General features: G+C 43.5%; 1 protein-coding gene and 1 long non-coding RNA gene across 2 annotated transcripts in view; both read left to right on the top strand.

Annotated features, from left to right (window-relative positions):
* The window catches only part of LOC138967211 (patched domain-containing protein 3-like), a 36,241-nt gene extending 13,011 nt beyond the window's left edge, over window positions 1-23,230 (top strand). Inside the window, exons 6-8 of the mRNA XM_070339731.1 lie at window positions 9,799-10,180; window positions 11,349-11,621; window positions 21,210-23,230. Of these exons, the coding sequence (XP_070195832.1) occupies window positions 9,799-10,180; window positions 11,349-11,621; window positions 21,210-22,110 (1,556 nt within the window). The 3' untranslated portion in view covers window positions 22,111-23,230. The remainder of the gene's footprint in view (window positions 1-9,798; window positions 10,181-11,348; window positions 11,622-21,209) is intronic.
* Window positions 1-27,306, top strand: part of LOC138967215 (uncharacterized) — a 181,478-nt gene that overhangs the window by 83,254 nt on the left and 70,918 nt on the right. The gene's annotated exons all lie outside the window — the stretch shown is intronic.

Genomic DNA, 27,306 nt, shown 5'->3' on the forward strand with positions numbered 1-27,306 from the left:
AAAAACATATAAATATGTTATATTTGGATTAAAAACAAGCTCTGAAAATTAAATATATAAACATTATTATCAAAATTAAATTGTCGAAATCAATTTAAAAACACTTTCATCTTATTCCTTGTCGGTTCCTGATTCCAAAAACATATAGATATGATATGTTTGGATTAAAAACACGGTCAGAAAGTTAAAACAAAGAGAGGTACAGAAAAGCGTGCTATCCTTTTTAATAGCGCAACTACAACCCCGCTCTTCTTGTCAATTTCACTGCCTTTGCCATGAGCGGTGGACTGACGATGCTACGAGTATACGGTCTTGCTGAAAAATGGCATTGCGTTCAGTTTCATTCTGTGAGTTCGACAGCTACTTGACTAAATGTTGTATTTTCGCCTTACGCGACTTGTTTTTATATTTAGTCAAGTTTTGACTAAATATTTTAACATCGAGGGGGAATCGAAACGAGGGTCGTGGTGTATGTGCGTGCGTGTGTGCGTGTGTGCGTGCGTGTGTGTGTGTGTGTAGAGCGATTCAGACTAAACTACTGGACCGATCTTTATGAAATTTGACATGAGAGTTCCTGGGTATGAAATCCCCGAACGTTTTTTTCATTTTTTTGATAAATGTCTTTGATGACGTCATATCCGGCTTTTCGTGAAAGTTGAGGCGGCACTGTCACGCCCTCATTTTTCAACCAAATTGGTTCAAATTTTGGTCAAGTAATCTTCGACAAAGCCCGGGGTTCGGTATTGCATTTCCGCTTGGTGGCTTAAAAATTAATTAATGACTTTGGTCATTAAAAATCGGAAAATTGTAAAAAAAAATAAAAATTTATAAAACGATCCAAATTTACGTTTATCTTATTTTCCATCATTTGCTGATTCCAAAAACATATAAATATGTTATATTCGGATTAAAAACAAGCTCTGAAAATTAAATATATAAAAATTATTATCAAAATTAAATTGTCCAAATCAATTTAAAAACACTTTCATCTTATTTCTTGTCGGTTCCTGATTCCAAAAACATATAGATATGATATGTTTGGATTAAAAACACGCTCAGAAAGTTAAAACAAAGATCGGTACAGAAAAGCGTGCTATCCTTCTTAGCGCAACTACTACCCCGCTCTTCTTGTCAATTTCACTGCCTTTGCCATGAGCGGTGGCCTGACGATGCTACGAGTAAAATGGCATTGCGTTCAGTTTCATTCTGTGAGTTCGACAGCTACTTGACTAAATATTGTATTTTCGCCTTACGCGACTTGTTTTTTTTGCCTTAGCAAAAGCATTTTGTAGAAAGGCTTGACATTGCTTGTTGATGGTGAATATTATAAGATAGTTGGTGGCTTGTTGACAGACCAGCTTTTTACATTCAGTTTTGACTAAATGTTTTAACGTAGAGGGGGGAATCGAGACGAGGGTGTGGTGTATTTGTGTGTGTGTGTGTGTGTGTATGTGAATGCGCGTGTGTGTGTGTGTGTGTGTGTGTGTGTGTGTGTGTGTGTGTGTGTGTAGAGCAATTAAGAGAAAACTACTGGACCGATCTTCATGACACTTGACGTGAGAGATCCTGAGTACACGGGGGATAACCGGCTATACAGTGGTAAGCTGGTGAACACTGTTGAACACTCGATTCGGCCTGCATTTTTCCGTGTAACCACAAAGTTGTTGATTTTTGTCTGGATTAAAGGTGAGCTAATGCATCTGCGATGACTAACTTTGTTTCGAAATGCATAATATGTTGAAGAAGGATTTGCGTTTTCCCGTATTTGAATGTTAAAACCAGAAATCGTGGTGACGAAGCACCGGAAATGGCTGCTCGGTGGGTTTCAAATGTAGAAATGCGCTTGTTTTTACAAATACAGCTCGTATTCAGCTTTGGTACAGGAGTCTTAGTGACAAAGGAGTCATACTTGATGCAAAGGAGTGCTATTGTCGGGTTGGAATCATCCGTTAGAGCGTGCAAGCAAGAGGCGGTCAAATATGCGAGATGATCGTACACCGGGTTGAAGACCGTCGGGAATGGAGCAGCAGACGCATAATCCGGTGTAATGCATAATTTCCTGTTAAACTAGACTTTCGAACACTCTCTCTCTCTCTCTCACTTCCTCTTTCTCTGTCTCTCTCTCTCTCTCTGTCTCTCTCTCTCCCTCCCTCTCCCTCTCTCTCTCTCTCTCTCTCTCTCTCTCTCTCTCTCTCTCTCTCTCTTAGCAGTCTCTCTCTGTTCCGTAACTGAATAGTCGTCGGTTGCTAAAAATCCCCCCCCTCCCTCCCCGACTTACCTTCAATATAATGTTGAATTGGAGTGGCTGTCATCCGTTAGCCAGCCAGCATAGAACAATACTTTGAGAGGGAAAGGAAACACACGGTTAGGAGGTAGTCGTCCTTAGCGGATGACTTTATTCAGACAACGAAGTCATTCGGCGCTCAGTGTTTTTTTTCCGGGTAATTTGGGACGAGTCCATCTCTCAACATAGGGGGAACTCATGTGATCCAATATTTTAATGAGCTAATACAAAATGCTGCGGAAAAAATGTTAGAAGTTTTTTCTGAAGTAAAACAACAGCACCGTTTTACCGCAGAGAAATGCTTTTTATGCAGTATTTCTGTTTTCCGCAGAATAACTGAATGAAATCATTATACAAAAAGGAAGGTAGTCTCTGTTTCTGCGGCGTTTTGTCCTTCTCATTATGACGTGAGTTCTCCATTTGTTGAGAGATGGACTCGTCCAAAATTACCGAGAAAACACTGAGCGCCGAATGATTTCGTTGTCGGAAGTTCAAAGTTGCAAAATTACGCTGGTAACACACTTACCTGTCAGCAGCATTATCAAATTTGCATAGACGGACGCAGTAGTCCACTTCGTTTTCGATTTGCTTAAAATATTATTCTCGCTTCTGATTGGGCCACTGTTGAGCAAGCTATTATATCCCCGAGGGGGGAGGGGAGCGGATACAAACGCTACTTAACAAGATCGTTAGTTTTTCTGGGTAAAAAAAACTATCACAGGTTATTCGGAAGAAAAAGGTATTCCCAATCATGCTGCGGAAAACATGTAAACATTATGTTGCGGAAAAACTACTTTGAGATGGAAAGGAGGCACACCGTTAGGATGTCATTGTCCTTAGCGTATTATCAGTTTTTCAGTTTTTCTGCGGAAAAACAGTAATGATGCAGAAAAAAAACGGTTTACCTGCAGCATTTTTGAATAATGTCATCATCCGCAGAAGCATCGTTTTTTCCACAGCAAAACAGTTTTTCCGACAAATAATGCTTACATATTTTTCCGCGGAATTATTGGGAATAACTTTTTCTCAGGAATAACTTGTAATAGTTTTTTGGTACCCAGAAAACACTGAGCGCCGAATGACTTCGTTGCCTGAATAAAGTCATAATCCGCTAAGGACGACTACCTCCTAACCGTGTGTCTCCTTTCCCCCTCAAAGTATTGCTGACTGGCTAACAGATGACAGCCACTCCTATTCAACATTGTATTGAAGGTTAGTCGGGAGGGGGGGGGGGGGGGGGGTTAGCAACCGACGACTATTCAGTGACGGAACAGAGAGAGAGACTGCTGAGAGAGAGAAAGAGAGAGAGAGAGAGAGAGAGAGAGAGAGAGAGAGAGAGAGAGAGAGAGAGAGAGAGAGAGAGAGAGTTGAACTGAATTGAATTGAATTGAATTGAAATTTATTTTACGAGGGTGACGGAATAAGCAATGCATACATGCTTCTTTTCATCCGGCCCTCGCCCATTGAGGGGTAACAAACAAGAAGAAATAAAAGATAAGTTTAACTATAGTACAAATGACATATTTACCATAATTAACATGTCTACCAACCAATGCAATAAGACATTTTAAGATGCATTAGGATTCTTTAGCAATGCTTGAAAATTATATATATAACAGAAAAATATGTGATTGTAAAAAAAACCCAAAAAAAACCAACAATTCATGCTTTTCAATATAATCAGAGAGTACAGTTATATTTTGCCAGCTGCTTGATAATATTTCTTATAAGTTTTGTAAAAGAAACAGCATGTAATATTCCTTGAATGACGTTTCATGAATTCGTAATTTAATTATATTTGGAATGACGTTCCACATAATTGCTCCAGAATATGATAGACTCGACTTGTACAGGTCAATTCTTGGAGTTGGGGTAATTAATTTGTTACATTTTCTATAATGATTTATTTTAAAATTTGAGGCAAGGAGTGTAGGTGCATTCCCTGACATAATTCTATACATCATCACACCTTTGTTATATGCAAATCTATCTTTGATAGGAAGAATTTGCAATCGTTTATAATCAGTCATGGAAAGAGATGTATTTTTCAAAATATTTAATTTAACAGCTCTTCTATGTAAACTGCCCAAGTGTTTCAAAGTATTTGCACTTGCAGAGTCCCACACTGTGGAAGCATAGTCAATAGCTGACTGAATATGTGCCTGAAAAAACAGTTTTCTTGTGCGAAGGTCTAGAAAGTGTTTGATTTTTGATAACTGAAATATTTTTTTGGATGTGTTTTTACAAAGTGTATACATGTTTTGACCAAGACAGAGAGAGAGAGAGGGGAAGGGAGAGGGAGAGACAGAGACAGAGAGAGAGAGAGAGAGAGAGAGAGAGAGAAAGAGGAAGTGAGAGAGAGAGAGAGAGAGAGAGAGAGAAAGAGGAAGTGAGAGAGAGAGTGTTCGAATGTCTAGTTTACATACATTTTGCATCAAACCGGATTAGGCGTCTGCTGCCCCATTCGCGACGGTCTTCAACCCGGTGTACAATCATTTCGCATATTTGACCGCCTCTCGCATGCACGCTCTAACGAATGATTCCAACCCGACAATAGCACTCCTTTGCATCAAGTATGACTCCTTTGTCACTAAGACTCCCGTACCAAAGCTGAATACGAGCTCTTTTTGTAAAAACAAGCGCATTTCTACATTTGAAACCCACCGAGCAGCCATTTCCGGTGCTTCGTCACCACGATTTCTGGTTTTAACATTCAAATACGGGAAAACGCAAATCCTTCTTCAACATATTATGCATTTCGAAACAAAGTTAGTCATCGCAGATGCAGTAGCTCAGCTTTAATCCAGGCAGAAATCAACAACTTTGTGGTTAAACGGGAAAATGCAGGCCGAATCGAGTGTTCAACAGTGTTCACCAGCTTACCACTGTATAGCCGGTTATCCCCCGTGGAGTATGGTATCTCCAGATCTTTTTTTCATTTTGTTGATAAATGTCTTTGATGACGTCATATCCGGCTTTTCGTGAAAGTTTAGGCGGCACTGTCACGCTCTCATTTTTCAACCAAATTGGTTGAAATTTTGGTCAAGTAATCTTCGACGAAGCCCGGACTTTGGTATTGCATTTGAGCTTGAAGGCTTAAAAATTAATTAATGAGTTTGCTCATTAAAGTTGTTATTAAAATCGATTTTTTTGCAAACAGATTTAAAATTTATTGCATCGTATTCTTCATCACATTCTGAATCTAAAAATATATACATATGTCATGTTTACTCTTAAAATGTGATCACAATTAACGAAAATAGATTAATTAATCTTAGGATTAAAATTAAAGAAATCGATCCAAAAATAATTTCATCTTATTCTTTATCATTTCCTGATTCCAAAAACATATAGATATGATAGGTTGTACTCAAAACAAGCTCAGAAAGTTAACAAGAATACAGAAAAGCGCGCTTTTCTGCTTAGCACAACACGCTACCGCGCTAATCTGGCGTGTCAATATCACTACGTTTTGCACGTGGGAGGTGAGCGATTTCCTTCACGCGGGGATTGACGAAGCTGTACTGTCTTGGTGAAAAAAATACAGTGCGTTCAGTTTCATCCCGTAAGTTCGACAGCTTGACTAAATGTAGTAATTTCGCCTTACGCGACTTGTTTGTTGGTTCAAGGGGACCATAATCGTCTTTTGTTTCATCTTTATCGACCAAGGCCGAAGGCCGCGGTTGATAAATATGAGACAAAAGGCGATATGCTCCCCGAGGACCAACAACAAATTGCTAGTCTGACGACAAGCCACCAAACATCGTTTTTGTCATCATTTTGGTTGTGCAACAAAATGCACAATGAATAACCCACAGGGAGACGAATTTTTAGAATCCAACTCCGGGCCACAAAGCATCGTCACAGTAGCTCGAGATAAAACGTCAACCCTGTATGTGACGTCAAACGTAGCTTGTTGACGCTTTTCTACCAGTCTGAAAATGTACAGAGCTGCGATCATACGTGTGAGTTCAGTAAGTGTTGAGCATATTTCTTTTCTTTTAAAGTGTTTATGACTTTTCGTTGTGGATTTTGCGATTGCAGAGATAAGATGCAAATTGACCATGAGTCGCGGCGGTAATCATCAACATTGATTGGGTCTTTGAGAGTGAATGCTTACAATCGTTGTCCTCGGAAACACAAATCCAAAGCCGCGATGGTTTCACACATCAAACAATCAGCCTGATTGGCTTTTACTTTGACAATCCACGTTTCACCTGAAAGCTCAAACCCAGTAAGTAAATTTTAAGGGGCTTATTGTCCGTCAGGTCATATTTGACATGAATTGGTTTATACGATTCGAGTTTTTACGCGCTCACGGCTTTTGATGTATGCGTGTTTAGGTGGTATCAGCCATCTGCACTTATGGTAGTATGACCAAGAATGAAGATCTTTAACGTGCCATTGTGGTGACACGGGGGTGGGAGATGGATACCGTCTCTGGGTCTGCACATAAAGTTGACCCGTGTCCGTCCTGGATTCGAACCAGCTCAAACCCATTCACCACCTCGATTTATTGCATGGGGAACATGAGATTTATTTCCCAGGTGTTTGTGAATGAAAACTCGTGAAAATGATGACAATATAAGATGTTTCATGGGTTGTTGACAGACCAGCTTTTTTGTCGGTCCGAGGAGGAGCATTTTGTCTTTTGTTTCATATTTATTGACCAAGGCCGAAGGCCGCGGTCAATAAATATGAAACAAAAGTCGATATGCACCCCGAGGACCGACACAAAAGCTGGTCTGACAACAAACCACCAAACATAGTTTTGTCATCATTTTGGTAGTGAGAAAATAAGTGCCAAATCAACACAGGGAACCATGCTTTGAAACACAAGTTGCGTTTAGATAATACATGTTTTGGTGCCCCAGCACGTTGTTGCAATCAAAACTGGCGTGTGAAAGCAACTTTCTGTGTTTTGATTTCATAAAATGTTGGGATAAGTATGTCAGGTTTGAGGATGCACAGTTCTGTAGTATTCCACCCCCTCGGTTTTGAATGTGGAAGCTACGTTGGGTCAAAGGTCACAGAAGATTTGCATCGTGCAAGCAAGGCACGCTGGGTCAAAGGTCACAGAAGATTTGCGTCGTGCAGCGAAGGAAAGAATCGCGATCTTGTTTCCGACTCATTGCCTCTTTGTTTTTCAGTAGACCTGTCATTCTACTTGCTCGGCTTTGTTAGATGTTTGTATATCTTGTTGCTCTGTTCTTTGCTTTTATCATTATTTCTTATTTGCGCTTCGTTTAGCAATACAACGTCTTGTGCACAGGTCAATTTTTGTGTGTCAGGGGTCAATTGGTTTGACTTGAACTTGACGTTCGTGTTTCTCCGAACGTCTGTGTATCGAAACACAGATACACGCACTCCATGACTTTGTAAAAAGTCAAAACATATCGATAGGTTTCATTTGTTTGAGATGAATGTATGACCTTTCATGAAGTTTTGACTTAATGTTTTAACATAGAGGGGGAATCGAGACGAGGGTCGTGGTCTATGTATGTGTGTGTGTGTGTGTGTGTGTGTGTGTGTGTGTGTGTGAGTGTCTGTCTGTCTGTCTGTCTGTGCGTGTGTGTGTGTGTGTGTGTAGAGCGATTCAGACTAAACTACTGGACCGATCTTTATGACATTTTACATGAAAGTTCCTGGGTATGAAATCCCCAGATGGTTTTTTTCATTTTTTCGATAAATGTCTTTTATGACGTCATGTCCGGCTTTTTGTAAAAGTTGAGGCGGCACTGTCACACCTTCATTTTTCAATCAATTTTTTCCCCCCGTCTTTACACCTGTTCCTTTGTCCCGTTGTGCTCTCACACCGCCCCGTCCCTGCACTCGCTGCTCTAACCACCTCTGAATTTCGTTCCGCTGCCAGTCTTGTCGATTTTACAGACGCCCCAGGGGGGGGGGGGGGGGGGGGATGTCGGGTCGCTGCGGTAGGCTACCCTCGGAAGATGACACTGCACTTCTGCTGAGTCACTTCGACGGTGTTCAGTAGTGGGTCTGTCCCGAGCTAACGGACGCAGCCCACTACCTACTATGCCCCCTACAAACGACATTGACTTTAAGTCGCGGAGCCAGACCGAGTGAGCGTTCCCTCCAGAGAGCAGACCGCCACCACGTCCCTCCGTCGACTCCCCAGAACGTCACACGTTGAAGACTGACAGCAGAACTACTATTCAGGGAAGGATCGAACAGGAACACTGAGACCAAGGTCACCATGAGAGCTCCGGGCATGAAGGGCCACAAGAGCAAAGACAATTTATATTTGGATGATTAATGAGATGAGGATGATTATAATGATGCTTTGGATTTCCAATTTTGGTTTGAGACTACGTGGCAGGGCAGCACTCTACGCTTACTGTCATATTATATCCTGGCGTCAACCAGGCCCGAGAACTGCCGCACCTGCGGTGTTGGTCAGGTATACAGAACCTGAGCACCCTCAAAGTCGCATTCGTTAAGTGAATGACACTCGGCTGTGTGATCCCAGCCTTCCCATAGGAACCATAGCACTTCCACTCTGGGTAGGAGCTGACCGTAGCACGAAAAACCCACATGACCCGGATGGGATTCGAACCCACGACCTCCCGGCCGCAGCCCGATGCGCTAACCACTGCGCTACGGGGGCCGGTGTTTTTTTTAATTTTTTTTTTTTTAAATTTTGGCCAAGCAATTTTCGACGAAGGCCAGACTTCGGTATTGCATTTCAGCATGGAGGCTTAAAAATTAATTAATTAATTAATTAAAAATCTGAAAATTGTAATTAAAATTATCTTTTTATAAAACGATCCAAAATTACTTTTATTTTATTCTTCATCATGTTCTGATTCAAAAAACATATAAATATGTTATATTTGGATTAAAAACAAGCTCTGAAAATTAAAAATATAAAAATTATGATTAAAATTAAATTTTCGAAATCGTGTTAATATCACTTTCATCTTATTCCTTGTCGGTTCCTGATTTCAAAAACATATAGATATTATATGTTTGGATTAAAAACACGCTCAGAAAGTTAAAGCGAAGAGAGGTACAGTAAAGCGTGCTATGCAGCACAGCGCAACCGCTACCGCGCTGAACAGGCTCGTCACTTTCACTGCCTTTTGCACTAGCGGCGGACTACGGTCATTGTGAAAAAATGCAGTGCGTTCAGTTTCATTCTGTGAGTTCCACAGCTTGACTAAATGTAGTAATTTCGCCTTACGCGACTTGTTGTTTACTTGTGCCAGTTTGCCAGTTCGTTTTTGCAACTTTGCAAAGCAGTGTCGTGTCGTCTGTCTAGGTCTGGGGAAACACCAATGAAAAGAGCCGAAGAATCCCCGAGCGTTTCTATTGGGTTTGCTTTTAATTATCCATGTATAACCTGCTTCCTGCAACTATGGTAACCGGGGATTTATTGCATGGGGAACATGAGATTTATTTCCCAGGTGTTTGTGAATGAAAACTCGTGAAAATGATGACAAAGTGCTTTATAAGAACGATTGTATTATTATCCATATCATTTATTGTTTCAGGAGTTGCTGTCCTTTTCGTCTACCTGTGTCACGTGACCCTCTTCATCGCCTGTCTGTCTCTGCATGGGCGGCGCGTGTACTCCAATCGTCACTGCGTCACGTGCCGCACGGCCAAGTCACGAAACGAGTTGAAGGACAAAGGCCGGTCCATCGTCTGTTGGTTCCTCTGCGGGGGCCAAATCCCGATGCACGCGAGAGACGACGAGAGTATGTGCGAGAAATTGCCGAGAATACTGCTGCCAATAGTGATCTTCCACCGATCCTTCCGTTATCTGATCCTGGTTGGTTTCGGTGTGCTCGTGGCTGTGTCCATCTACGGATATGCTCACCTGGAACAGGGCTTGGAGTTTACTGACTTGGTCCAAGAGGACTCGTACTACAGGTGAGCTGTGTGTGTGTGTGTGTGTGTGTGTGTGCGTGTGTGTGTGTGTGTGTGTGTGTGTGCGTGTGGTTTGTGTTTGTGTGTTTGTGTGTTTGTGTGTTAGTGTGTGTGTGTGTGTGTGTGTGTGCGTGTGGTTTGTGTGTGTGTGTTTGTGCGTTAGTCATTAGTGTGTTTGTGTGTTAGTGTGTGTGTGTGCGTGCGTGCGTGAGTGCGTGCGTGCGTGCGTGCTTGCGTGTGTGCGCCGGATATTATCCGCAGCTGCACGAGACCGATGTTTAGTCTTTGAGACTGAAGAGTTTTGGCAATTTTTCCGTGACTATAAATTATGCGACATAATAACTACTAATAGGAGCGTGTCTTATTCAAGGGGGCAAGGACGAGGCCGGGGCAGGAGGAAAAGGGTGGGGGTTTGATTGTAAAAAATGGCATTATATATCCTTCTCCAGAGGCAGTTCTCCGTGCACGCGCTCATTACAACATTTTGCGTACATGCTCATTTTGTCAAGTGTCATCCGCATTTAACGTGATTCGTGCGTCAACTCAGAGACAACTCTTACGTCAGCGCAGCCCCCGCTTTACCTGTACAGAGGATATCTGACTCGTTGTCGACAGTACAGGGACATCCATCCTAACTTTCTGTGTACAAACGATATCCTCTGTGCCCTTCGACAACAGTCCCTACCATGTAAATAAATTAAAAACATCCTCTTCTGAACACACTTTTGGTAGCCGGCTGTGAACACTGTGCGACATAGGCCTACTATATAAATCTACTAACAAAAGCGACACACAGAGTAAACAGGAAATAGTGTTTGCAATGTATGCTACTTTGGCAAGTAGAATTATATAGTGTTCCACACGTTGTTCACAGTGTACACACGGTATCCTCTTTGTCATTTTGTCGACAGGGACAGCAGTCCTACTCTCTCTGCACAAAAGATGCCCTCTGTGCTTTTTTTGTCGACAGTGGCAACAGTCCTTATATTCTTTGTAAAAACGAGAGGGAGTCATTACGTTCACGAAACAGACGATATCGTCTGTTCCCTTTGACAGCAGTCCTATTGTCTCTGCACAAAAGATGTCCTCTGTGCCATTTCGTCGACAGAGTCAACCTTCCTTACTTTCCCTGTACCAAAGGATAATCTCTGTGTTCCACTGTCCACAACAGGGAGAACGTATTTCAGCTGGATAAGCACTTCCCCGACCGCATCCCTGTGTCCTTCGTCATCGACGGCGAGGTGAACTACGCTGCCGAAGCTGTCCAGCGGCAGATGAAAGCCCTTCTGGACAACGCCAAGAAGGACGAGTTCATCGACCCCACAGTTGAACACTGCTGGCTCACCAAGTTCCTCAAGTCCGCCTTCTACACTGACTCTGCCCACTTCTTCCTGGACCTCGAGGAGTTCCTCAAGAACCACACAGCATACGTTCCGGACATCAGGTACTGTTTTCATCTTTGATGACGTCATATTCTTTCTTTTTTGGAAGTAGAGGCGGCACTGTGACGACCTCATTTTTCCATCACATTGATTGAAATTCTGATGAAACATTCTTTGACCAGGGCAGGAATATGGGATCGCATTAGAGCTTGAAAGCTAAAAAAAAGTCTAATGAACTTGTTGATCAAACTTTTACTTTAAATTGTAAGGTCTTTTTACTGACACACAATTGGTTTCCTTGCTTCCTGAATAACAAGAATGTATCTATAGACGTGTGTTACAGTACTACCTGGCAAACCAGTACTATCTGGATAGCAGTGAACAAGTAAGGACTTCTCCCTGAACGAAACTTTTTTGCCTTTGCGAGCAGTTCTAAAGCGTCCCGTACACAGGTCTAACATTGTAGCCGTCGCGAGATGCTCAAGCAATGATGCTATAAAAAAAAATATAAAAAATTTTAAAAAAAGTTATGAGCGAAGCTCTCACGGCGAAAACACACACACGCACCGCCCCTGTACTGGCTGGAAGCGTGTTGTCTTTCACCCACTCTGTTAAGTCAATATCGCTTTCCGGCTTTTCTTTTTGGGTTGATTCACTCTCTCTCCACCCCCCTCCATCTCTCTCTCTCTCTTTCTTTCTCTCTCTCTCTCTCTCTCCCTTCCTCTCTCTTTATCTCTCTCTCTCTTTATCTCTCTCTCTTTATATCTCTCTCTCTTTATCTCTCTCTCTTTATATCTCTCTCTCTTCCTCCCTCTTTCTCTCTCTCTGTCTCTCGCTCGCTCTGTTTCTCGCTCGCTCTCTCTCTCTTCCTCCCTCTTTCTCTCTCTCTCTTTCTCTCTCTCTCTCTTTATCTCTCTATTTATCTCTCTCTCTCTCTTCCTTCCTCTTTCTCTCTCTCTGTCTTGCTCGCTCTGTCTCTCGCTCTGTCTCTCTGTCTCTCTGTCTCTGTCTCTCTCTCTCTCTCTCTCTCTCTCTCTCTCTCTCTCTCTCTCTCTCTCTCTCTCTCAGTCTCTTATGTGAGCGTGCGTGTCAACTGCAGACATCATGTTTATTTGAAGAAAATGCCGCAATTTCCTGCTGCTTCAAAGCTCAGATACTCATGACAAAAGCACTAAAAGTCTCTCACTTTTAAACTGTCTGTTTAAAATCAGTTTTTTAACAGAAACAAAAAATCCACATTGATACAAGAATGGAAAATGGTGAAAAATCTAAGTCACGCGGATAGGAAACCGGTGATAAATTATGTAAACTATTTCATACGACTGTAATGCAGTGTGATGTCAAGTACATCTAACACAAATTAAGTAAACATTTACTGCAAGAACATCTGATACCTGGCAAATGCTTGTCACATGTGTCTGTAATACGACAATGGCCAGTAGAAGAAAAATCAACCGGACAGAATTAACAGAACGAAACTAACGAAAAAACGACTATGTAACACGGTCTTTAGTATTAAGCAGGATGCAATAAGTCGGTCAAGGTTATGAGTCAGAACCACAGCTAGTACCGTCCTTACTCCGGGCTCGCCAGTTATTATTACGCTTTCAAGTTTCTCTTTGTGGGATGCTTCTCTCTCTCTCTCTCTCTCTCTCTCTCTCTCTCTCTCTCTCTCTCTCTCTCTCTCTCTCTCTCTCTCTCTCTCTCTCTCTCTCTCCCTCTCTCTTTATCTGTACTGTGTGTGTGTGTGTGTGTGTGTGTGTGTGTGCGTGTGTGTGTGTTGGGGTGGGGGCTGGTGGAGGGGGGGGGAACAAAAAGGGAAAACGGAACTAGATCACTACAATGCAACACATTCAATGAATGATAGTTTGCCACAATTGCAAATATGTGTATACCGGCTTACATTCTTCTCGTCCTCTTTGTCTGCCGCAAGTCCTCTTTCGCCACAAAACGCTACAAGCAGGGCACAGATGAAAAATAGCGCGCGCGTAAAAGGGGAATCCCCGGGAGTTCCCATTTGTCACGTTTCAATATATCACTCAAGGTGATTATGAACCGGTTAATTACTACTAATTAACTAACCACACCACGATCCACTCTCGCAGTCATACAATTAAATAGAGTCAACAAAAGTATAAGTTTCAGACGCCTGTTTATGTATAAACTCTCCACCTCCCTCGAGCCTTCACTCAAAATATGTTCCTTTTACGTTCTCAACACGTAAAAAACCAGTGTTCACTGACAAAATGCCAGTAGTATGTAGAAAATTATAGGAACACGCTGAACCCGTGTAAATATAGTTAAATGAGAATGTTCTGTCCGAAAAGCCCTAGTTCGTGCAGGTGTCACACACCCCACGTTGTCACTACTCCAATGAAATCATAGATACGAAAAGACAACGGTGGTCAACGGGGTGCGTACGACATGGTGCACTTAGCTTTATCTCTGCTGCTGCTGCTTAGCCGGTATGCTGGTTAGTCGGTTCGCTGGTTAGCCGGTCCGCTGGTTAGCCGGTCCGCTGGTTAGCCGGTCTCCTGGTTAGCCGGTCTCCTGGTTAGCGTAGCCTCAACAGTTCCCGCCAGAGTCAGCCGTGCAGATGTTACAGGAACGTAACGAAGCGAGGCGAACGAAGCGAAACGAAACGAAGGCTGCAAACAGAAAGCATCGGTGCACTAAACATGTCAGCTACCCCTCACCCACCACCTTAAAACATGTCATCTTTAAATATCTCATCGAGCACGTGGGCCTGCACAAAATGGACTTTTTACAACAACAAAACAGTCATTTTCCGTCCTTCTCTCCCTATCTGCAAAAACCATATACAGATTAGTATTTTAGCGTCACAGAGAGTAAATTATGCGCTAACCTGGAAAGAACAACAGAGAGTATTTCATTCCACAACACAGACTCATCAACAGCGTTAAATAATGATTTATTACCTCAAAAGCCTATGATTGTACTCTCAATGGAAGCAAAGTCCGCTTCCTCCCTGGACCAGCCTCTGTTCGTCAACAGTGACCAAAACCGTCCAGAACCCCTTGTCGAATCCTTATGCGAAAGCCATCGCCGACGAAGGAAAATTGACGACTTGTCCTCAGCAAAATACGTGGCAGGGAGAAAGGAAAAACTAGTGGAAGTTCCCCTAGAGTGCCGAATATAATACTCGGTGAAAAACCATCATACTCTAGAAACTGTGTATACGATCCTTCCCCTTCTGCCGCTGGGTGTCAAGTGTGCCGTCCTTGAGTCTCTGACAGACCACCTAGCCAAATACACGTGACTGACCTTGTCCCAAAACCAGTCCAGCTATACACAATTCTGCCTCCCAAGCAGAAAAAGACACGAGAAACTCAATCCGTGAAAATCCCGTGTGCGCTGTCAGCGAAAAACCGTCAGCCCTAGCTATGACAGCAGAAACCTCCACTGTAAAACTCGTGCGATACAAAACATTCGTGCTCGTAGAGCACCGTCAGCAAACTCTGCTGTAACCCAATATCACGCACAGGCGCTTTCTATCATACACGACCAAGAACAGGCACTCCACTGAGTGACACTTTCTTGGTCTCTGTCACCCGATCGTGACACACCTCCCCTCTTCAAGACGAAACCTCGGTTTCGCTCACAGTCATGTTCTCCTCTCCAGCCCGAGAGAGAAAGTCAGCTCCAACATTGTTGGCGCCCGGTATGACGCGTACCGTGAATTGGTACGGTTGGAGAATCAACGCCCAGCGCATAAGTCTGGCGTTTGCCAACCTTGCAACCTGAAGATATTGCAGAGGTTGATGGTCTGTTTCCAGACAGAAAGGTCGTCCTCAAGAACGAGCAACCCCTCGTTTCACCCCTGATGACTGCAACCTTCTCTGTCTTCTTGTCTTTGTTCTTCTGGTCTTTGTTCTTCTCCCCGTAGGCTGTCCTCTCTATGTAGGCGCGCAGCAGGTTGGCGTGGTACAGGCGTGCTTTCCCGTGCATCATGATCCTGTAGTCGTTCTGGCCCACCCTCGCTGTCACCTCAAAAGGTCCTTGCCACTGCAGTTGTAGCTTGTTGTGTTTGACAGGTAGAAGTAGCAACACCCGTTCTCCAATCTTGAAGCTGCGCGGCCGTGCCTTGCGGTCGAATCCTCGCGCATAACGCTGTGCTGCTCTTCCCAGGTTCTCTTGAGCCAGTTTGCAGGTCTCTTCAATCCTGTTCCTGAGTTCTACGATGTAGGTCGCTGTCGTCTGCACCTCCTCGTCAGCTTCTTCGTCTGTCCAAGCCTGACGCAGGATAGCCATGGGACCGCGTACCTGTCTGCCGTACAACAACTCAAATGGGGAAAAGCCCAAGCTCTCCTGAGGAACCTCGCGGTATGCAAAAAGCAATGCTGGGATGTACCTGTCCCACGTGCGTGGCTTCTCCTGAGCTAGTTTCCTCAGCATGGTCTTCAAGGTGCCATTGAACCTTTCCACCAGTCCGTTGCACTGAGCATGGTAAGGAGTGGTGAAGTGCTGCTCCAGTGATAGCAGTCGTGCTGCCTCCGCCATCACTCCTCCCGTGAACTGCGTGCCTCTGTCGGTGAGTACCTCTGATGGAATTCCCAGCCGGGACCACATAGTAACCAGAGCCTCAGCTACTCGCGTGGCTTCAATCGATTTCAGAGGGATCGCCTCTGGGTATCGAGTAGCGTAGTCCACCATGGTCAAAATGTATCTGTTTCCGTCCTCAGACGCAGGCAAGATGGGCCCGATGATGTCCACTGCCACCCGACGAAAGGGTTCGTCGATGAGCGGCATCTTCTCCAAGGGGACCTTCCTCACCCTTCCTTTGGCAACCACCTTCTGGCACTTATCGCAGGACGCACAGAAACGTCGGACATCCGTGCAGATGCCTGGCCAGTAAAAGTGGCGCCAGACACGATCCGTGGTCTTCTTGGTGCCAAGATGACCTCCCAGAATCGAGTCGTGTGCCGTTGCCATGACACCCTCGCGAAACTCGCGAGGCACGACAACCTGTTTGAATGTACCCTCCTTGTTGCTGAACTCACGGTAGAGCAACTTCTTGTCCCTGAGGAACCTTGACCTCCCATGCTTCCCGCTCAGCTTCACCTTCCCCGACTTCGCGTGCTCCCGAGGAGTAGCTAAGGTCGGGTCAGAATCCTGAGCCTTCGCGAGAAGCGCGGGGGTCACGTTCCCCAGGGCAGCTCGTGCAGCAGGTAGGGGTTTGAGAGGTTTGTCCTCTCGCTCCGCCTGTGCCCGCGTGAGCACTGAAATGACGTCGGGAGACCGATAAACGGGAACCTCCCTGGTGACGCCGTCCACAAACTGAACCCGGTTCCCAATGAGCAAGTCGCATGGAGGATCGTCCATGACGACGGCCACAATGGTCCCCGTGAACAACGGGGTTACGACCTTGATCACTGCCGTGTTCAAGTCGTAAGCGTGAGATGCCTCGGCCATTCTCACCCTGATGCTGTCTCCTGTGTAGGCCATAGCTGGAACTAGACTCGCCCGAACCACTATCATGTCTGCCCCTGTGTCCCGCAGACCTTCGCCCTTCACTCCGTTAACGTAGACGTTGCAGTGGGGCTGGAAATATTTCCTGGAGCACGGAACGCAGAGTTGTGGAATGGTGCATGAGCTCGTGACGTCCCTTAACTCCTCACTGCCAACAAAGTGAACGCCCTTCTGGTCAGCCTGTCTCCTGTGGCAGTCCTTCTTCACGTGGCCCCGCTTGTTGCAGTAGTAACACTGGATGTCAGATCTGGAACTCGATCCCTTGTGTCCCTGATCGTCCTTCCCGTCCTTGGGTCCTGAAGAACCCGAATTTCCCGATTTTCCTGGCCGTGAGCCTGAAGATTTGCCGGAGATCGCCTGGGCGTCCTCGTGCACTCTGATCCAGTCGGCTGCCTCCTGAGTAGTCTTTGGCTGGTGTTCCTGCACGAAGGTCACCACCTCAGGTCGCAGGCTGGACATCAGTTGTTCCATGACAATGAGGTCGGCAAGGTCGTTGACGGTCCAGTCCTTTTCGGCCATCTCCACCCAGCGCCGCAGGTAGAGATTAAGGCGTGCCACAAACTGATGACTCAGCTCGCCGCTCAGTCTCTTGCTGTTACGCAGACGTCGTCTGTAGGCTTCAGCAGTCAGGTTAAAGCGCTGGAGTAACGCCTTCTTAAGTGCCTGATAGTCTCTCGCCTCGTCGTCATCCAAAGCATTGTAGAGCTGTAATGCGCGTCCTTTTAAGCAGGTGCTAAGGCGGCTAGCCCACGTGGCCTCTTCCCACTTCTGGTCAGATGCAATGCGCTCAAACCGGCGTAAAAAATCGTCGAGCTCGTCCTTGTCATCGTCGAACGTCGGCAGTCTCGTACGGTCGGCAACAAACGTCGGCGCGCTAGCCTGAGTAAGCGTACCCTTCTCGGCCTGTAGCCTAGCTAGCTCTAGCTGGAGATCGCGATCCGCCTGCTCTTTCTCTTTCCGTTCCTGTCTGTCACGCTCGGCCTGTCGTTCCTGTCTCTCAAGCTCGTCTTTCTTTTCTTGTCTGTCTCGTTCTCTTTCTTGTCTGTCAAGTTCGTCTTTCCTTTCCTGTCTGTCTCGTTCTGCCTGTCGTTCCCTTTCTTGTCTGTCAAGTTCGTCTTTCTTTTCCTGTCTGTCACGTTCTTCTTTCCTTTCCTGTCTGTCTCGTTCAGCCTGTCGTTCTGCCTGTCGTTCCCTTTCTTGTCTGTCAAGTTCGTCCTTCTTGTCCTGTCGGTCACGTTCTTCTTTTCTTGTCAGTCGCTCAAATTCTTCCTTCCGTTCTACTTCTAAGCGTTTTAGAACGCTTCGGGCTCTAACGCGTGCGTCTCGCTCAGTCGGTTGCTCGCTCCCAGGAGTCTCGAAAGTTATTCTCCTCGTAGGAGATCCCCCTGTAGCCATGGTTAGTTTTAGCAAAGCTTTATTACCAAAATAAGTCTAACGCAGCTATAGCTAGAACACGCGGTGATGAAAGCGGTGGATACAAAAATCCAGCAACCAGAAAATGCAGAAGAAAAATCCAAACGGTGTAGAACAAATCGCGTAGCCTACTTTATGGCTGCTTTTTGCGGTGAAACAAAGTGTTTCCCACAGCCGTGGCCTACTTTATCGGCTGCTTTTTGCGGTGAAACAGAGTGTCTCCCACAGCCTTGGTTAGGACAGAAGTCCTCGGACCCTTCCCCCCCAAAATTCCAACAAAGTCAAAATATGGAGAAAAATCCAAGTAAAACAAGACGGTAGAAATGTAACCTGTTACAGAATGCGAAACAACAATGTAGAGAAAACTGAGTAAAACGAACAACAAATCCGTTAACCCCGCTCAGCTCTCTGCAACGGAAAACTCTGAACGTACAACAACAAAGATTCACAAACAAAGGAAAGGGAAGTAATCACAGTTAGCGCATACAATAACTCACAAATTACAATTTACATTTCCTGCAAGATGTGAATCGCTTAAGGTGTGGTATATGATCAAAACTATACAAAAAAGGGTAGCACCAAGCAGAAAATAAGTCGAGCACTGACGAGATTATCTGCTCTTAGTTATCCTTAATTGGTGGGTCTTTATCAGTCAGAAATTAACTGAGTAAATCCCGGCTTGGCCCCCATGTGTCACGTTTCAATATATCACTCAAGGTGATTATGAACCGGTTAATTACTACTAATTAACTAACCACACCACGATCCACTCTCGCAGTCATACAATTAAATAGAGTCAACAAAAGTATAAGTTTCAGACGCCTGTTTATGTATAAACTCTCCACCTCCCTCGAGCCTTCACTCAAAATATGTTCCTTTTACGTTCTCAACACGTAAAAAACCAGTGTTCACTGACAAAATGCCAGTAGTATGTAGAAAATTATAGGAACACGCTGAACCCGTGTAAATATAGTTAAATGAGAATGTTCTGTCCGAAAAGCCCTAGTTCGTGCAGGTGTCACACACCCCACGTTGTCACTACTCCAATGAAATCATAGATACGAAAAGACAACGGTGGTCAACGGGGTGCGTACGACATGGTGCACTTAGCTTTATCTCTGCTGCTGCTGCTTAGCCGGTATGCTGGTTAGTCGGTTCGCTGGTTAGCCGGTCCGCTGGTTAGCCGGTCCGCTGGTTAGCCGGTCTCCTGGTTAGCCGGTCTCCTGGTTAGCGTAGCCTCAACAGTTCCCGCCAGAGTCAGCCGTGCAGATGTTACAGGAACGTAACGAAGCGAGGCGAACGAAGCGAAACGAAACGAAGGCTGCAAACAGAAAGCATCGGTGCACTAAACATGTCAGCTACCCCTCACCCACCACCTTAAAACATGTCATCTTTAAATATCTCATCGAGCACGTGGGCCTGCACAAAATGGACTTTTTACAACAACAAAACAGTCATTTTCCGTCCTTCTCTCCCTATCTGCAAAAACCATATACAGATTAGTATTTTAGCGTCACAGAGAGTAAATTATGCGCTAACCTGGAAAGAACAACAGAGAGTATTTCATTCCACAACACAGACTCATCAACAGCGTTAAATAATGATTTATTACCTCAAAAGCCTATGATTGTACTCTCAATGGAAGCAAAGTCCGCTTCCTCCCTGGACCAGCCTCTGTTCGTCAACAGTGACCAAAACCGTCCAGAACCCCTTGTCGAATCCTTATGCGAAAGCCATCGCCGACGAAGGAAAATTGACGACTTGTCCTCAGCAAAATACGTGGCAGGGAGAAAGGAAAAACTAGTGGAAGTTCCCCTAGAGTGCCGAATATAATACTCGGTGAAAAACCATCATACTCTAGAAACTGTGTATACGATCCTTCCCCTTCTGCCGCTGGGTGTCAAGTGTGCCGTCCTTGAGTCTCTGACAGACCACCTAGCCAAATACACGTGACTGACCTTGTCCCAAAACCAGTCCAGCTATACACAATTCTGCCTCCCAAGCAGAAAAAGACACGAGAAACTCAATCCGTGAAAATCCCGTGTGCGCTGTCAGCGAAAAACCGTCAGCCCTAGCTATGACAGCAGAAACCTCCACTGTAAAACTCGTGCGATACAAAACATTCGTGCTCGTAGAGCACCGTCAGCAAACTCTGCTGTAACCCAATATCACGCACAGGCGCTTTCTATCATACACGACCAAGAACAGGCACTCCACTGAGTGACACTTTCTTGGTCTCTGTCACCCGATCGTGACACCATTGCTTGAGAAACTTATATAAAAATGAAAATGTAACGAAACGCGAAAATGTGGCAGTTTGTCAGTAGGCTTGATATGTATCACTCGTATCATAGGAGTATTTGAAGTGTCTTCCACAAGCAGCGAAAGTGCAGAAATGGCTATTTTGACCCATTTGACCAGATAGTACTGGCCAACCAGGTAGTACTGTAACATTGATATCAAGTTCAAAAACAACAAAACTCTGTGTAATGCAAATTGGACCTTCTGTGTACGTGCAACCTAAATAGGGCTGTCTTGGTCTTCGCGTGCTATTTTTGGTACAAAAAAGCGGAAACGTTTCATTTGTTGCGAAGAAGTAGACAGCTCCGTGGTACCGTGTGAATCATTGCCTGTCGTCTTTTCGCACGGAGATGAGAAAAGCAAGTAAACACAAAAAAAGAAGATTTTTTATATGATTAAACCCGGTTACCTCCTTTCTGAACATGTTTCATTCTGTCTCGGATTAGGTTCGCGGCCAGCGACACGGCGAGGATTGTGGCGTCACGTTGCAGCGTCATCACTAAGCCCTCTACCGACAAGCTCGCGATGTCAGAAATGATGCAGAGGATGCGGAAATTGGCAGAGAGCGGCGGCTTCTCGGTGAAGGTGTTCGCGTACCACTGGTCTTTCCTCGTCTTAGAGGGAGTTCTGCAGATCCTGCCCAACACCTTATTGACTCTGGGGATCGCCGTGGCGGCGATGATGGTGGTGTGCATGGTCTTCCTCCCCCACCCCTTCATGGTCTTCCTGGTCACCTTCAACATCCTCATGATCATCTCCAACATCTTCGCCTTCATGTACTTCTGGGGCATCACGCTGAGCATCATCACCATGATCCACCTCGTCATGAGCGTGGGCTTCTCGGTGGACTTCTCAGCCCACGTCTGCTCGGCCTACCTCATGTCCGACGCGCAGTTCCGCCACGAGCGTGCCTACGACGCCATCACACACGCCGCCAGCCCCATCTTCAACGGAGGCGTCTCTTCCTTCGTCGGGGTCATCCTCCTCTCCTTCTCCGGCTCCTACATCTTCTTGACCTTCTTCAAGATCATGGTGCTCGTCATCGTCTTCGGCATGCTCAACGCTATCCTGTTCGTGCCAACTGTGCTGTCGCTCATCGGTCCTGAACCAAAGTTGAAGCCGGAGGAGCTTTCCGACAGGAATTCCTCACATCCTTCGTTTCACCTATGTCATACACACGGGAGTCGGGTGCACAGCACGGCGCCCCACACTTCTCTGATCTCTACCCCGTCCGCCGCTGTGCACCCGGTAAACGCGGAGACCTCCCTGACTCACTCCCATCCGTCCTCACCTCCAGTCGGATTCGAGAGTTCGGCTACTCCGCGTATGAGCGTACATTTTGACTGACCAAAAGCGAGAGCGAGGTCGACGGCGATCTCAGCCCAGTGATAGATCAAAAACGTGATGAATCGTCTAGTCATTGATGCGCCCTTTGGTGGAGACATCGATTTTAATCATGACAAAAAACACACACGCAAGAAATGTTAGTTATTGGAACGCTTAATCATAGACGAAAAATAACATTCACAACATCAAAACCGAGAACTTTTTTTTTTCTGGAAAAAAGCGATACATTCATAGCATAGATTTTGGTGGACAAATATCCCTGATTGTAGTTAGAAGTCTCCCTCCGAAAGCGGCGTATGGCTGCCTGAATGGCGGGGAAAAAAGGTCATACACGTAAAAACCCATTTGAGCAAAAACTTGAGTTAACGTGAGAGTTTCAGGCCATGAACGAAGAAGAAGAGTAGTTAGAAGTCGGGGAGCAACAGGACAATGTCCATAACAAAAAAAAAACATTGGCAAAACTTATTTTGAATAGTGTACAAGGTCTGAAACGGTTTCGACGATTTACGTCTGTGAAAAAAGAGCACAATGGTGAGATCTCATATATATATATATATATATTATATTTATTTTTTTAAATATTGTTTTTAGGGGTACCCTCTTTTATTTGTTTGCATAGTTTTGGCTTTTAACTTGTTTTTCTTCTCCAATTTCTGCACATTTGACTCAAATATGTATGATCCTAACGATGGACATAACAATTCACATACATGTACAGCACCTCAGTAAAATTAATCTGTTATCAATAGACATGTGTTAATGCTGTTGAAATATGTATTTTTAGATGCATATCATTATATACACACACAAACAGCACAATATGACATTCACATTGTACATCTTAGTGTAACTTTGGTTCCGTATCTAAGCTGAAAAAAGAACAGCACAAAAAACAATAGGTGAGAGATCTAAGTTTGAAAAAACTCATGGCTGACAGCAAAACCTACACAAGTGCAAGCGAAGCAATGTACCAGAGCAATGACTTATGGCGCAAGTTTGACTGACTTTAGAACTGTGATATGATAATTATATGCTATTGCAATGCAGAACAATCGTGTGTTTGGAATGGCTATGCACAATGATTTTGTTTTTTGATGCGAATACATTTTGTAAATAACTATTTTATTGAATTGAGGGTGTGTATGATTGAATCATGTATCAACGACAAGAGCAGAGTGAAGCAAATGTGTGTCTTGTAGCCTATCTGGTTGTCTGTCTATCACGATAGCAATTGAGACTCAGGTATCACTGCTTCTTCCCTTGTTTTTACATTTAGTCCAGTTTTGACTAAATGTTTTAACATAGAGGGGGAATCGAGACGAGGGTTGTGGTGTGTGTGTGTGTGTGTGTGTGTGTGTGTGTGTGTGTGTGTGTGTGTGTGTTTGTGTGTGTTTATGTGTTTGCTATTCAGTGGCTGACTTTGACTGAAACGGTGGTTTTATTTTTAGGTTCCAGTGGCATCATGGAAGTCGAGGCGGCTCGGGTTCTGTGGGGCAGGTCAGTGTCGCAGCACAATCTGCGATACACAGTTATCCTGTCAGACGGTGACACAAAAACCTTCCAGGAACTTTTCAAAATAAAGCCTTATGCAGATCAAGTAACCATCGAAAAAGAAGAGTACATCAATCACGTTTCCAAGCGTCTTGGGACAGCGCTTTGCAACCTTGTGACAGACTGCCGCATAAAAGGAATCACTTTTGGAGGGCGAGGGTATGGTCAGCTGACTCTGAATACAATCAGGAAGTTGACGATATATTACAATCGGGCAATTAGGGCGGAGGGGGGGGGGGGGGGGGGTAAGACAGTTGCAGACATGAAACGGGCAGTGATGGCATCTCTGCGTCACGGCTACTCAACAGATGACAAGCCACAGCATGACTTGTGCCCCCATGGTGCCGCGTCATGGTGCTTCTACCAGGCCGCCCTTGCTCAGAACAAGCCCCCAGGACCACACGCAAAACTCGTCCATACACCTCAACTTCAAGAAGCTGAATCCTCATCTAGAACCAGTTTACCAGAGACTGACGGAAGATCAACTGCTTCAGAGATGTGTGTCAGGAAAACCTCAAAACTCTAATGAGTGTCTCCACAGCAGCGTTTGGGTTCGCTGCCCCAAGGACAAATTTGCATGCAAAAATCGCGTACGGTTTGCAGTCGTCACAGTATGGCATTCCATTTGTCAAATAATTATTTGGATACTTTTTCATGGGTTTTTTTCACCAGTTTTAGCTAAATAATCATTATTTAGAAGCTCATGTGCTAAATAAGTAATTGTTTATAAACAATGTAAAACAATTCTAAATAATTTTTTGTTTACGTAAACCATTCATTATTTACCTAAACAATTCATTGTTTACGTAAATAATTCATTGTTTACGTAAATAATGATTTATTTAACAACATTGCTGATTGTTTACAAACAATGTAAAATACGTCTAAATAATATATTGTTTACGTAAACAATATATTATTTAGACTTATATTACATTGTTTATAAACAATCAGCAATGTTGCTAAATAAATAATTATTTACGTAAACAATGAATTATTTACGTAAACAATGAATTCTTCTTTTCGTACGGCAATTTCAGCTTGTAAAATAAACAAATTTACGAGCATTTTCTGATAAATAATGTTTGGAGATACCTTGTATTGCATTATAGTATATACACAAAGAAAACAAAATGAAGCTTAGAAGTCAATTCTTGATTCAACTGAATAATGAAAACTGCTTTCCCTAAACAATGAATTGTTTAGGGAAAGCAGTTTTTATTATTTAGTGAATCTGCTAAATAATGCATTATATTATTAGGTATTCCAAAGTGATTTTCAAATTTTGAATAACCCATTTGAAACTTAGTCAAACAAATAGAGTTTTTCATTCTGAGCACAGGAATACTTTTTTTTTAAGATGGGCTGGAAAAAAAATAATTATGATTTTTTTCCGTATTTTTGGACTCTGAAAATTTGTTGCACATCATTCTTCCGCACATTCAGACATACCTCAAGCACACAAATCAAATCACATGAGTCCAAAAATGAGTTTATGAATACTTTATATACTTTTCAGATTGATAATGCAAAATACATTGACAGGAAATACATCGTAATAGAGATACAGAGCTACAAAAATGGCACAAAATAGCAAAATAAGCCCTCTGCTACTCCCAACAACTGGGCAAGAGCCCATTTTCTAACTCTTTCATCTCTAAATCATACAATGCATTTTCATTGTAATACATTTTCTAGGAAGAGCAGGATATGATATCTAAGCCTAATTTTTTTCAACTCCATCTGACAACTGGTTAATACGATATCTTTGATCAAAAATGCCAAAAGTGCTGTTTTGTCAAGTCGAGAAAAATGGTGACTAAGTAGTCATGTTTGGTCTGCCATAACTTTCTTGCTTTAAAAGTTACAAAGCTGTTTTTGGTATCCATTTGTTCAGCATTAAAAGCTCTTAATAAATGATACACACTTGAATTTCTACATGCTTAATAAAAACATAGCAATGTCTTGAAAAAACAGATATTTTGTACAAAACGTGAATTTTGGCTTCTTCAAAATGTTTGTATCTGGTTCAATGTTTAAGCTAATGCAAGTACCTTATACCAAAATGATCAGTTTTTAATGAACTGTCAGAACAGCAAACAAGACAATGAACGTCTTATCTTCTGTTGAGACCATAACGGTTTTTTATCCGAGGTAAAAAAAACCCATAAAATAATATTTTTTTTTTTAAATGAAAAAAGTATGTCTTGATTAGCTTACTCTGTCATGCTTGCAAGTTGACTTTGTAAAAGCTCAATTTTCTGCCTCAGTTTTGACGATTATTGTTGCACAGCAACTTTTTCTGCCGTCAGTGATAAAGCTTCCTCTTTTGAAATGTTTAGTTCTTGCTCAAGAATATTTTTTTAGCACAAGATCTCCTTGGTGGGTAGCTTTGAAATTTGCACTTCTTCTGTAGAGTTTGGAGTTTCTCACTCCTGATAAGCTTTCTTCACATTTCTGTTCTCTTGCTGTAGTTTCTTGACTAAAATTGGCATGCACTTGTTTGAGAAAAGTCCAGTTTTTCTTTAGCATTAGTCAAATCAGCAAAGTCCTTAGTTTGCCAAGTGGTAGTCAGATTTGCACCACCTACAATATACTCGAAATGTTCAAGCTTTTTTTCTGCCTTTTCTTTCTCTTTCTGTAGTATTTTCTGGTATTCCAGCGTAACCATTGTAGCAGCTGAATGTTGAACTTGCAGACTGCTAATGCTATGCTGGTTTTCTTCCCTACTGTCAAGTATTCCTGCTGGTTCAACTGTGCTGTGATTTACTAACTTCTCTTGCTCCTGGTTTGAGCTGCCCAGATTCTTGTTGAAAACACTTCTTCCTTGGCAACTGTTTGACTGCTCACTAATTTCATGAACCAAAAACTTCTCAAGTTCTTCAGGGCGCCTATCTTTAACTTTGCTTAAAGTGTAACTAAACAAGCAAAAAGGAAAAACATCGTTCAGCAACCTTTACACTTTGATATGAAGAAGGGCCTCATATACTGTCGAACTGCGAAAAAAAATTTTTTTTCTCTCACTCGGACACTGTTTGACGGACATGTGAAGTGCGCGCCAGGAACGACAATCTTCTTAGTTTACCTGATTAATGCCCTTAATTTTTGGTTCTGGTACTTTCAGTTCCGGCTGTTGTCATCAATCTACCAAAATAAAAGATCAAACGGAGTTTTCGATTTTTATTTCATGGTTCAGAAAAATATTGCTTATTTTCTGAAGTCAACCGTTTTAGCAAATCTTTCTTTGATTCTTAAAAGTCATTTCAGATTTTTGAAAAATAGTTAACGGTTAGTAATTACCAATATATCGTAAACAAACATATCGATAGGTTTTGGTAAGAAGACACAAGTGCGATGAATGTGGTACCAGTATTTTTGTGGTAAGTAAGGATGCATTTCTTTGCTGTAAGCACATTTACAATGCACATTTAATCTGTTCAGCAACATAAACGAAAGCATGGTACAGTGCCGCTTGTTTGTGGTCTATCTTTTCGCGGCAGATGCGTAATCAGGGTCTCAGTTGGAAAAAACTGCTCGGAACCAGAGCAGATTTTGCTTGGGTTCTTTGAGTGTGAATGATCGACGAGTGGCTTGACATTTTTAACGAATCATTACTGTAGCCTACTTGAAACCATCATCTGTTTC

Source organism: Littorina saxatilis, linkage group LG5, assembly GCF_037325665.1.
Source record: "Littorina saxatilis isolate snail1 linkage group LG5, US_GU_Lsax_2.0, whole genome shotgun sequence".
NCBI classification, from domain to species: Eukaryota; Metazoa; Mollusca; class Gastropoda; order Littorinimorpha; family Littorinidae; genus Littorina; species Littorina saxatilis.